The 12,081-nt window shown below is 40.5% G+C and overlaps 4 protein-coding genes across 9 annotated transcripts; 2 read left to right on the plus strand and 2 right to left on the minus strand.

The window, feature by feature from the left end:
• Positions 1-89: 89 nt before the first annotated feature.
• LOC124298552 (uncharacterized) lies at positions 90-2,095 on the plus strand. Its single transcript, XM_046750720.1, has 2 exons — positions 90-851; positions 934-2,095. Exons 1-2 carry the CDS (start codon positions 391-393, stop codon positions 1,334-1,336), a joined length of 864 nt encoding a protein of 287 aa, XP_046606676.1. The 5' UTR covers positions 90-390; the 3' UTR covers positions 1,337-2,095.
• LOC124298536 (ran GTPase-activating protein 1) lies at positions 2,055-4,644 on the minus strand. 4 transcript variants are annotated; one of them, XM_046750681.1, is made up of 5 exons: positions 4,330-4,642; positions 3,673-4,095; positions 2,780-3,567; positions 2,452-2,679; positions 2,055-2,343 (listed from the first exon to the last, which is right to left on the minus strand). In XM_046750681.1, the coding sequence occupies exons 1-5, from the start codon at positions 4,445-4,447 to the stop codon at positions 2,134-2,136; spliced, it is 1,767 nt and encodes a 588-aa protein (XP_046606637.1). In that variant the 5' UTR covers positions 4,448-4,642; the 3' UTR covers positions 2,055-2,133. The 4 variants fall into 4 exon arrangements, 3 of the variants coding, with proteins under 3 accessions (XP_046606637.1, XP_046606636.1, XP_046606638.1); XM_046750680.1 differs by having other exon boundaries at positions 2,780-3,570; XR_006906837.1 differs by having other exon boundaries at positions 2,203-2,343; positions 2,452-2,587; positions 2,780-3,570; positions 4,330-4,644.
• A 382-nt stretch (positions 4,645-5,026) lies between these two features.
• Positions 5,027-7,154, minus strand: LOC124298556 (40S ribosomal protein S5). Of its 2 annotated transcripts, none has more exons than XM_046750724.1 (3): positions 7,048-7,154; positions 6,302-6,674; positions 5,027-5,408 (listed from the first exon to the last, which is right to left on the minus strand). In XM_046750724.1, exons 2-3 carry the CDS (start codon positions 6,665-6,667, stop codon positions 5,124-5,126), a joined length of 651 nt encoding a protein of 216 aa, XP_046606680.1. In that variant the 5' UTR covers positions 6,668-6,674; positions 7,048-7,154; the 3' UTR covers positions 5,027-5,123. The 2 variants fall into 2 exon arrangements, with proteins under 2 accessions (XP_046606680.1, XP_046606681.1); XM_046750725.1 differs by having other exon boundaries at positions 7,033-7,125.
• A 247-nt stretch (positions 7,155-7,401) lies between these two features.
• LOC124298541 (uncharacterized) lies at positions 7,402-11,083 on the plus strand. 2 transcript variants are annotated; one of them, XM_046750698.1, is made up of 2 exons: positions 7,402-7,683; positions 7,787-11,083. In XM_046750698.1, exons 1-2 carry the CDS (start codon positions 7,648-7,650, stop codon positions 9,251-9,253), a joined length of 1,503 nt encoding a protein of 500 aa, XP_046606654.1. In that variant the 5' UTR covers positions 7,402-7,647; the 3' UTR covers positions 9,254-11,083. The 2 variants fall into 2 exon arrangements, with proteins under 2 accessions (XP_046606654.1, XP_046606655.1); XM_046750699.1 differs by having other exon boundaries at positions 7,402-7,592.
• Positions 11,084-12,081: the final 998 nt, after the last annotated feature.

Genomic DNA, 12,081 nt, shown 5'->3' on the forward strand with positions numbered 1-12,081 from the left:
CTGTGTGGAAGTATTGTGAAGTATAAAAATTGAGTGGTGACGGAGGGTCCACAGAGCGCATGATAGAGCGTCACCTGATATTACAGCAGATAAGTAAGTGATCCATAGTGCCGGCATAACCAACTAACAACCTTCCCGATAATCATTGCAAATCGTACAATTAATTACCAACGAACCTTTAGTCTATAGAGCTTGTAGACTTCCTGTCATGTATCGTGTTCGTCACGTTGTATAATTCTTGGTTTCGGGGCGGCGGGCCGTTGATTTCAAATTTCTAACCTACAAATTTCGAACAAATGTACACCCTATACATCGTAGTATAGCAAGACCCGCGACGGGCGGAAGCCGTCCCTCTTTCAGGGTGGAATCGGAAAATAAATAACCGTGAGGATGATGGATCTCTCGACGATCGGTGTAGCCCTACGCTGGTGGCTAGTTGGGAGTAGTAGGACCGGCGAGTTCATTGTTTACACCGGCATTTCGTTCGTAGATATGCTGGTGAACGCTGTCAAAGCCTTCAATGCCGTCTGCGTGCTACTCTATGAGGGATCCACGCTCTGGCTAAAAGACATTTACGATTATTTTTGCGTCGTGCAGGAGACGATTCGTACTGCGTCCGATTACTCTGTGCACATGTTGTCTCTCCTCGTCGCAGCTGCTGCAAGGGTTGTCTGGGCCCCATTTTCGTTAATAGCAGCAGTCCTGACTTCGATACGTGAGCTACTCCTCCTCCTAGGATCTAGTTGCCTGTTTTTGCTCTCCTTACCACCCCTATTTTTATTCTATCTCGCTGACTCGGTGTTGCATGCATTCAAAGTGCTTCGTTCCTTCACATTGCACGTCGGAGAAAGGTAGGTTGATCTTCGGATGGTTTTTAGCTTGGAGAATGAGCTGATCCAAAAATTTTTAATGGTGAATAATTTATGGGCACAGATTGACGGAACACGCAGCAGACATTGAAACACTCGAAGTACTGACCGGCCTTGTTGTGGGATGTGGTTTAATGATAATAGCGGTGAATGGGATTAGGTTGCTCGTTTACTGGTACTTCATGTTTAAGACTAGAATGTACAGACGCTTCCTAACATGGGCAGGAACAACATGGAGAAGAGTCAAAAGAGGAATGACAATCGCTAGGAGGCGCCAAGGACAAGATAACTATAAATTACAAGAGACTGAACTATGTATAGTATGCTTTGGGAAAGCAAGATCTGTGTGTCTTTTACCTTGCCGACATTTGTGCCTTTGCACCAATTGCACCCAACTATTATCCCACCCATTACGATGTCCGTTATGCAGGCAGTTAGCCGATGATCTTATACATGTTTACCTTTGATATTAATTCTATCCAAGCTCAATTAGATGTTCAGTTTTAAGGAAAAGAAATTTACACATACTATTTTTATACAATAGAGTACGATGAGAAAATGTGATGTGATTTCACTGTGTTCAGATATAGATAATATAAATATATTTCAGTAGTGATAAATGACCAAAATGTAATTAATTAATCCTCGTTCATGTTCATGTTTGGACTTTCTGAGAAAAAAGAATATTGTGCAGTATAATTCTTTTTAAATTTTGAAGCTTGTAGTCGGAATAAATTAACATATGTAGGAAATGTCGTAGTTCAACAATAAGCCAAAACACTTTTTTTTACCCAAATGTTGCAGTATCATGTTACAAATGCCGATATCACGACGAATTGGGCAATTGAAAAATTTCTTTGCTTCTTACATGTTTTAATCTGTAAAATCGTAATATCCGTTTAAAAAAATAGTGTTACAGTCATGCAATGAGGCTGAAAGCTTGTATTTTAAATTTAAATTGAATGACAATTAAAATTGTTAAAACTAAAATATACGTATTTTTGACGTCGCATTCAGCATAAAAATCTGCTGCCAAAATTCAGTACATTAGGGCACATTGCTGTATAAATTAATTATTAATTTCGCGGCGTATTATCGCTACCATCTCTCACCACTGGTTCACTGATAATCAACCGCGTGCCTATTATCATAAAACCACAATGCCTAATGTATAAAAATAAATTCTTACGAATTATTAATAAATATTTAATGTTTTGTACAGGAAATATATGAATCATTCCGCCATCAGATTAATTTAATTCAATCATATTTGGTCGAGAACCTTCTTGAGAGAAGCCTTAACGTTCTGAAATGGGTCTACCCTGACTTTTCCAGTTTTTATTGGTAGTTCAATGAATACTTTTAGGGCATTCCTAGTCTCTGTTAGAAAATAATCCTTGGTGCTTATTTTCTCCAATGCTTTAAAGCATCCCTCGAGATTCCAATCAATTCTACCAGCAGTTTTATCCTCACTCTGAAATTTAATCGAATTATTGTATTAAATTTTGGATCCATATACCAAGTATTTTTCTTCTTTTCTACATCAAAAAAGATCTGCTAGATCACATATTATATGAAATACCTTAATCAAGCCCAAATTAATCAGAAAAACATTGTTTAGTTGGGAAACTTGGTCAGTTTTTGTCGCATATGCAAACAATTCCATGTAAAGCCCGTCTGTCACTCGTTCTGCCTCTATTCTGGCATCCATATAGCCGCTAGCACACAACGAAGAAACCTTCATTATAGATCTAATAAGCACTTCAGCATATGTTTCTTTTTGAGATTCGTGTCCGTTTACAGACTGACTCTGAAAATTTACAGAATGATTTTAAAGTTTTAAAAAAAAATCGCGAAGAACTGAATAGAAATGGAAAAAATGGTGATATGGATGTGATTCATGCACGTACCTTAGCGTGTTCCAAGAACAACTGTATTTTGTCGCCTTGAAGTCGAAGAAGGTTTTCAGCAGTTGGATTTTTCAAAAAGTCCTGAACCGTCACGTTCTGTTTATCCTTTTCGATCTTTGATATCTCTTGATCGTCTTCCTTTTCTACTTCAGAAGTCTTGTTTTCATCGTCGCTGTCCTCACTTTCAGTTTCCTCTCCACTTTCGCTATCGCCTTCGCTTTCAGATTCATTCTCCTCAAGACTCCCAAGAACCGATAGTTTTTGCGAAGCAATAAGTGCTCCTTCTAAGTTTTCTCTTCCTTTGCTACCAAAAACGTTGCCATCAAGTACTAAGCTCGTCAATTCCTGCTTATCCGCAACGGCCGCTACTATTGCATCGATACTAGCCGCGCCTATTTCGTTAAAGCTCAAATTCAATTCCATCAGATTGCGGTGTGCGCCTTCGTTGGCTAGCGCTTCAGCCAGCACTGAGGCTCCCCGTGTTTTGAGCAAACAATCTCCAAGATTAAGTTTTTCCAGGTCTGGCAAGCTCGGTAAGGATTTTGCTAGAGCTCGTGCTCCCTCTGGCCCAACTGTGTTATCGTTGAGGTTTAAAATCTTCAATCTTGGATTGACGGAGAGTGCTTGTGCTAGAGCAGCTATCCCTTTGTGGTAAATCCCATTTTGTGGCATCGATATCTCCTCCAGGGTAGTCAGCTTTGTGAACACCTCAGCCAGTGCTGCAGCTCCATCATTTTCTAGTCTGTTTCGTCCAGCAATGAAGACTCGCAAGGCCAATGGTGCTGTTCCTACTTAAGCAAACAAAATAATCACAATTCACTGTAAGCAAGTGAGATAAATTTTAAATCAACTTTTATCTATATGTAAAACACCGAAGTGCCAAACATTATTACCGTTTTCCTTAGAACTATTTTCATGACAATCTAGAAGAGCTTTGGCTAGCATTTTTCCTCCCGTTATTCCAAGTCCATTGTTGTTCAGTTTGAGTTCACGTAGAGTGAAACATGCGCTAGAGCTGAGTAGCGTGGCCAACCCCTTAACGCCGACAGGGCCAAACGCATTGTCACTGAGATCAAGCTCGACAAGGCGAGTTTGGGCTGCACATAGTCCTGTACCTAGATATTCCAGGGCAAGAGGAATCTCAGTCTTCATCCGCCCTGTGAACATGTCTTTCCACAAGGCTCGTTTGAGCGAAGAACCCTTCGCTTCCAAAGCCTTTGCCACTGCCTTGGCCGCATCGGGACCAAGCGTGTTTCCTTCCAAGTCGAGGTAATCCAATTTCTGACATTGTTCAATTGCTTTGACGACTTCCTCAGCTTTAAAAACACAGAAAGTGAGCAGATGTGATTATTTAATAAAAATGGGTCAAATTTGGTGTGATTGAGGTATTTTGGGTAGATAAAAGGGTAGGTGGAGTTCGCTGAGAGAACCGGCGTCTGATAAAAGTTTGGTTATGTGAAGCAGCACGTTGAGCATCGAGGATGACGCGGACTTTTACGTGAACGATAATTGGTTTGTTTAAAGCTGAGTATGAAGAGGGTTCGACTTACCGTCCGCTTCGCTGTTTAATTTCAGTGATTTTCCATTAAACGAAACACCACTTTCAGGAGTTTTTTCACTGGCTTTGTTTAGCTGTTCTTGTATTTCGGTTAGATTGAACGTGGTCATGATGTTGATGTTAGTTTTAAATCACTAGCAAATGAAACGCCACAAATCAGTAGCTAGTTTAGATCGTGCTGTTACAGAGTAGAAGGATAACACTTTATTTCATGTACTGATGAAATAATACTAGACAAAAACAAAGCCGCCAGCCACAACCACTTTTATACCAATTCGCGGGAAACTGATCCGGGGTCGATTTTATATCTAGTCCCGAGACTACGTGCTCACATAGATGGCCTACTCTATGCAAATATGGGACTGGGCATCTGTTTGACTATCAGCGTCAAGCGATTTTTTTACTAACTACGTCCAGCTAAGTGAGCTATTCGCACGATATTCAGCGGTCGCAGAATTTCGAAAACTGGGGCCTTTTTTGAAATGATCGCGAATCAAGCAAATGTACATACATTCCGAAAAATCGGTTTTTATTTAAAATTGATCTTTGATAACGGGTTTTGATTTTTACTCCCAAGAATCATCCAAGTAGCTTCTATACGTATTGGCTATTAATTGTTTGGATTAGTCTACGATTGCTGGGGAACAGCGTTTATTGATATAGTAACTCATGTAAATAATCGAACCTTGTATTTTTTGAGATTTTTATTTATTTATTAAACAACCGCAGGTGTCTGATACTCAATAAAAATTTGATAGACACAAACAGCATAAAGTGAGTGCCGTTTTATCGGTTGGATTTGGCGACACGTTCAAGTTCATCCTTCTTCTTGATGGCGTATGAATTTGATGATCCCTTCGCTGCGTTGATTAGCTCATCGGCTAAGCATTCCGCGATTGTTTTGATGTTTCGGAAAGCTGCTTCACGCGCGCCCGTGCACAATAGCCAGATCGCCTGATTTACACGTCGCAGTGGTGACACATCAACCGCTTGACGACGCACCGTACCCGCACGACCAATACGGGTTGAATCTTCACGAGGTCCAGAGTTTATTATCGCAGTCACCAGAACCTAAAGTTTAATAGATAAGCATGAAATAAAACTTAAAAACAATTGATGTGCCTTTACTGCACTTGAAATTATAGTTTCTTTATTTTACAGTAGTGACTCTGCGCTGTCAAAATTATTGTTGAAATGATATCTTTGGTCCAAGAGTAACGTTAAATCCACATTATTTAATATAATGAAAATCCTTCGCTGAGCATCTATTTGGAAATACTGTATGCATACTAGTTTGAGCAATCATTATTTAATTTTCTCCGAGAATGTTCAATTCTGAATGTTATGTATTGACAACTAAGAAATATGTTGTACACAGTTTACATGTCACATAATTCAGGAATGTGTGACATAAACTTGTGCTACTTTTAAAATAAGAAAAAAATTATAAAGTTAAGGTTTAAGCAATGCAACTTAAAGCAATAGGAATAACAAAAGACCATGAATATTGTTGAAAAACCAAGTTCAAATTAAGAAACAATAATTCTTTGATTTAAGTTCAGCTTCAACTTGTTTCAAGTTACAGATTTTGATGTGATCAAATCCAACGACGTCAACTCCAATTGTAGCTTTGAAAAATGCTAATTCGATAATTTATGAAGCTGAATCTAGCAGCCAGAGTTAGCAAGCAAATGTGTTGAACGTTTTTTGGAAAATAGAAAAACGCAGGTTGGTTTTAATCTCATAATTCTATAATAGTATCGGGGATTCAAGGTATTTCACACAATTTTGATTTTCGAACTTTGCTACCTTATTCGGAAAAACATTACAACATTTTGCTGCCAGCTTCAGCGTCGCGGGTCATTTATCCATATTGATATTTGATTGAGAAAATTACCCATCCAATGATTTTCCAATTTATTGAATCATATTACTTAGAACGATGAATGTGAAATGAATATTACCTGCAGAGGATTTTCGCCTGTGAGTAGATGGATGATCTCAAAGGCGTGCTTGACGATTCTGACAGCCATGAGTTTCTTTCCATTGTTCCTACCATGCATCATTAAAGAATTGGTTAGCCGCTCGACAATGGGGCATTGCGCCTTGCGAAAACGTTTGGCAGCGTATCGACCGGCGGAATGTGGCAGGTACTTTGCGTTCTTTTCTTTGACCGCAATGTAATCCTGAAGGGACATGTCGCTGACCTGAACGTCATCGCAGTTCCACCGACCGAACAATTTGATCTCTGGCAACTCAGCGGACAGAGCGACCGGCAGAGCCTCCAAATTCGTGACTACGACATCGTCGAACGTTTCTATATCCGCCATGGTTCACCTAAAACGAGAACGTCGCTTTATAAATAATTAGAAAACAGGTTAGAAAAATCAGTTTTATTCTTAAATCTTGTGCACGTGCTTGCGCAGGCCAGGGCGTATAATTCAGTATCTAAGTCGTATTCACTGTCTCGGAACTTCAAAGTATAAATCGAATAAGCCCCTCACGCGACATTTAACGAAAATCAAAAACACCACATGGTTCGAGCGATTCACTGGGTAAGATCATGCGGCGCCTGTCGGTATTTAGACGGTTAAATGGCACATCCAGCGAAACATTTTTTAACACGCTTGCACAACGCGGGTCTTTGGCTTTCCGATGAATCGAAAACGGAACTCAGATTAGCATTTATTCTTACCCGAAATACCCTCACCTTTATTCACGTCTTCGTTGCGGCAAGCGTGAACCGGAAAAGGCCATGACACTTTTAGCCGTCTTGGCGCTGATCCGAGTGGCCAGAGTCGTAATTATACGATTCCATATCCGCTTTCGAAGCAGCCAAAAAACATGGCGCAAAGGGACCATCACAATAAGGAGCTTTAAATTTTTAAAAGATACGAATGCAAAAGAATAAGCAGTTATTTTCCTCATTGGAAATGGCCAATGTTATATTTGGAAAAATCTAAACACTCACAGGAACAACAGTGCTTTCGACCATGTAATGATAGAAGCGATAACTGCGGCCAAGATAAGAACTGTAGCTCAGCTTTACGTTGAGTTCCAGTCATGATTCTTATTTGTTCTGGGACGAAACTTTGAAACATGTCACGTATTTAATAATTCGCGGTTGTGTTGTTGCCGGTGCGGTATGAATTCGTAGAATCAGTTTAGGCCGTGTTGGTATAACAAATTGTAGATAAAATAGTCAAGCGTGTTAATAGACTTTACCGAGAGTAGCCTCAGGCGGCTTGCAGCCAGGTAAAAGTGTTTTTCGTAAGCGGACACCCATAAGTATCCCACGTATGAAAACGAAATGCACGCCGGGGTTTTCAGGCCCAGAATATCGGAAGTAAGAAGTAGCCGAGGGAGCTAGGCTAGGGTTGAAATGATGTGCGCTCTGAGCGGCACGAGGTTATGTTAACGGTTACGACGACCCTGCGCGTTTGTTGCAGGAGGCCTTTCAGATCCTCCTCGATGTTATGGAGAGTAATTTCGCGGCTCTAAGACTGCCTGCCGACACAAATCAAAGCACCAAGAACTCGTCGAAACGCCGAAAACTCCCGGCCCTGACGCAGCAACGCTCCTGCGGGCAGAATTGCGTCCTCGCAGCTTACTGCTACGCACCCATAATCGATCAGAGTTTTCTCAGGTTTGCCCACCTCGCGACGAGCGGGAGCCGAGAAGAATTCGGCGCCGTATTCCAGGTGATTCTGCCGCTTCCCCGGACCGTAAAAAGCATAACAAGTCGGGCTACGATGAGGATTACCAAACCGCTGGACGAAAGTCAGGAGCCGATGGAAATCGAGGAGATCAGCTACACGGAGCCATCGATTCCCGTCGTCATCCTCGATCCGTCAGCTATCAAGACTGAAAAGCTCGACGAGGAGGAGACTGAGCCTTCCAACGTTCGGCCGAAGGTCATCCTCAGGGAATCGAAGCTGTCCAACATCCAGGAGGGTCCGTCGACCGGACGCGAAGCAGCGGAAGTCGAGGAAGTCGCGGAAGCCAAGGAACCTGCGGCGGAGGGGTTGACGAGGTCGGACGCTTATCAACGAACGAAATCTACGCTGCGGTCTCTCGTGCGTTCGAAAGAAGTCGCCGCGACGGAAACGCAAGGGAGGAAAACCAGGTTCTACTATTTTTGGCAGACGATATTCTTCGTTCTTTTTCCCATCGCCCTGATCGTTGCCGGGGTAACGATATCGCGAGACGAGTCTTACGACCTTGACTGCGTCCAGCGTTTCGACCCCGCCGAGACGATAAGGGAGTTGGAAAACCGCGTCTTCGGCCAGGCCAAAGCCGTTCAGGAGCTCGGGGTCCAGCTGACGACCCTGGAATCAAGCCGGTTCAAGATCGTCGTTTTGATCGGAGGAACGGGGATCGGGAAATCGTACGCAGCTCATATTATCAGCGAGAATTTTCCCGCCCGAAGAAACGTTTTCCACTACATCCCCCGCCTACAGCCGATGGAGAGGTACGCTTGGGAGCTGTCCTCTGACTGCGGATGCAATTTAATTGTAATCGAGAACTTGAGCAACAGAGACATCGCGGATGCGTCAGATTTCGCGGCGCGATTGGCATCGCGGGTAGCGCAGGGCAATTACTGCCTGCTGATTCTCCAAGTGATTAACGTTCACGAAATCCACGACGACCTTAAGCACACCGTTGATCTCGCGAGGAGTACCAAAGAGATTCAGGACTATTATAAGAGCAAAAATTTGAACGTCAATGTCGTCACGTTCGAACCACTCAGCAGCGATGACGTCGACAGGTGCATCGCCGAAGCCGCCAAAGAGCGGAAACTCACCCTTTCCGCTGACGAAATTCGCCGCGTTAGGCTCGGTTTGGAAATTGCCGGCAGTGGGTGCAAGGGGGCTTACGCGAAGGTTCAATTATTTGACAAAAAAATCGATGTTTAGATATTATTTTTCACTTTCTTTCATTTTTTTGATTTTTTACAAATTTATTACGCAGTGTGGATCGCCCAGTTCTTAATTTCTGGGATTTCAGTTTGACGATTTTTATGAATAGACATCTCAATTTTTTTTTTTCCTTACATATAGCCGAAATTAGTCGGGGTTCTTGACGTATAGACTCAGATTGAAATTTTATGGAACGATGTGCTGAATTGAAAGTCACTGCCTTTTCGTTGATTTCATTACGAGATAGTCGGACATTGATGATTTATCAAATTTATATAATCGTGAGCAATGACGATTTTCCTGAAAATTCAAGATAAAAAAATACTGAAATTGTAACTGCCGAGCTTAGATATCGATTCTTCATTTCAAATCGGTTTGAAATGGAAAAAATTTTAGCGGATACTTTATCTTGCACTCCACGGTGGCTTATTTAGGCATGATGGAATGAAATCGATTAGGATTTGAACCATTTTAAATTGCTTTGAAAGAAAAAGTCGATATTATGGCTTTAATTTATACAATTTTAATGTTAGTATTTTTTCCTGAATTCTTAGGGAAATCTTATTTTCGAATTCGTGAATTTGGTGGAAGCTCAATGAGCGACTATCCCGTAATAAAATAAGCAAATAACCTTGACTCTTGGCTCATTATTATCTGTGAGTGACATCGACGACATTGTGGCATTTGAATGAAAGAACCTATAATCATGAAACGTAAAAAACTGCCGTTGACGCAATATTTCCGCTGAAATTTAAATTCTGCATCTTGGCGTTCGTAACCAGATAAAAATTATCGAATAGCCTCTTAGGTAATGACTAGATATGGTATATATATATGATAAAAAAAAGTCAGGGTCCTTTTGTAGTGGAGTTCAGGGAACATACTCGCAGAATCTTATCCTTGCTGACAGCGAAATCGACCACATTAAGAACGGTTTAAAAATTGTCGACAACAGGTGCAAGGAAGCTTACACGAAGGTTCAATTATTTAACCAAAGATTCGATGCTACATAATTAATGATTAGAATCAAGTACGTATAAATTGATAATAAATTGTTATAATGGCAAGTCAGGGTTGTTCTACGTCGCAGTTAAGACGTACGCATAATTTTTTCTTAGATATATTTCAAACTTTTGAAGAACAATATTTTTCGTTACTTGAGCCGCGTAGGTCTTCTTAATTCTTTGTCCGTTATTAAGATATTTTTCGGTGTTTTTTTTCCAGATTATCAGTTTATCCATAGAAAGCATTGTGCCAAAGCGTATCAAGGATTTCACAAAAAGTGTTCGGGCTTCCGTCTAATTATAATTATAGAAATTAGTAATAACCGTTTATTATTCAGCACCACGTACTCAACAACGTTTAAATATCTTGATCAGTTTCTTTCAATTCACGATCCAATATGCACTAATTGTAAGTAGTAAATTAAAGTACGTTGCTCAATTATCAAAGACTTGGAATTTTAATATAACTAATATAAGTATACAACTTGTTAAGAATTCCTGCCTGATTTATCGCGATTGTGAGAAATTTATTTACCTCATGTTTGTGTGAAACCGAACGAGACGAATTGGAAAGAAGTTACTACTAAAAAAAAATGGCGAATGTGTGGTCTATTTAACATAGAGATTGTACAATTATTATATTTTTGGGTACATTTTCTAAATAGAATTTAGGTGATATTATACTGATACTGCGTGTGCGCATCATAAAGAGTGATAAAAGACATTTCTAAGCAAAGTTTAAGTATAGCTGTGAACTAAGTTGTTTGTTATCGACAATACAATATCGATTCTTATAAATAAAACGTCACTTTTCTTAAACCAATCATTGCGTTCCGTACCCATTACTTGGTTACCTCAACAGTTACTCGTCATTATCTAGCTCAAGTATAAACGCTATTTCCTTCAAAATTTAGTCGCGTAAGATTGATGCAATGTACAAAGAATCTCTCGTAAAGAAACTGGAAGTTCGCAAGGCGGAAATTAAGACGCTAACGAGCCTTCAGATTCAACGCGCGTGTTATGTTAGTCGTAAATATTGCAATTTCTATTTTTTGCAATTTTTTATTTTTCATCCGGACACAGATACCGTGCCGGTATGTATAAAAATAACGAGATTCAAATCCGAATGGATATTTCAAGGACCGAGAAAGAAAGAACCGGGTACACGCATACCTAGAATAATATTCGCGAACCTTTCACTTCTAGCGATTCGAGAGCTAGAGTAACGTAATTTTTATTGCTCACAATCAGTTGAATAACGTCGCCTAGTCATATCATGCGTAAAGGTCTATTGGTATAGATAGAGACGGTCTAACATAATCGCGCAGCTTAGCCACCCCGGAAATTCGACCAGTATTTATCTATGTACCAAGATCCTAATTGTCCATAGCCTGTTATATCAGATCGCCAGAGAAGCCCGCGGCTCCAGTCACCTAATTTCACGTCACTGTCATCCGATATGCTAATCTCGATCGCGGTAATTCAATTATACTTGGTCTTTTTTGCGCCATAATAAGGATCAACCCTTTTCTCCACGTCGCCCGAGAAATTTCTCCAGGCAGTTAATTTTGGTAATAAGCGGTCAAAATTTATGTTGCGTGAATCAAGTTGATATTTACTTACCACTTCGTCCAAACCAGCTTCTCAAACCATCGGAAAGAAAACGGATGGCAAAACAAACTGTTCATATATATGTACCGATATCATGTGGCAGAAGTAAACGAGTACGGTACTTTTAGGATGTACAGTTCACATGGATCTAAGATTTTCTCTCATAAGACCCGGAATTACGTAATTTTCAAATAATCGACCCTTAGATTT

This window comes from Neodiprion virginianus, chromosome 2 (assembly GCF_021901495.1).
Source record: "Neodiprion virginianus isolate iyNeoVirg1 chromosome 2, iyNeoVirg1.1, whole genome shotgun sequence".
Lineage (NCBI taxonomy): Eukaryota > Metazoa > Arthropoda > Insecta > Hymenoptera > Diprionidae > Neodiprion > Neodiprion virginianus.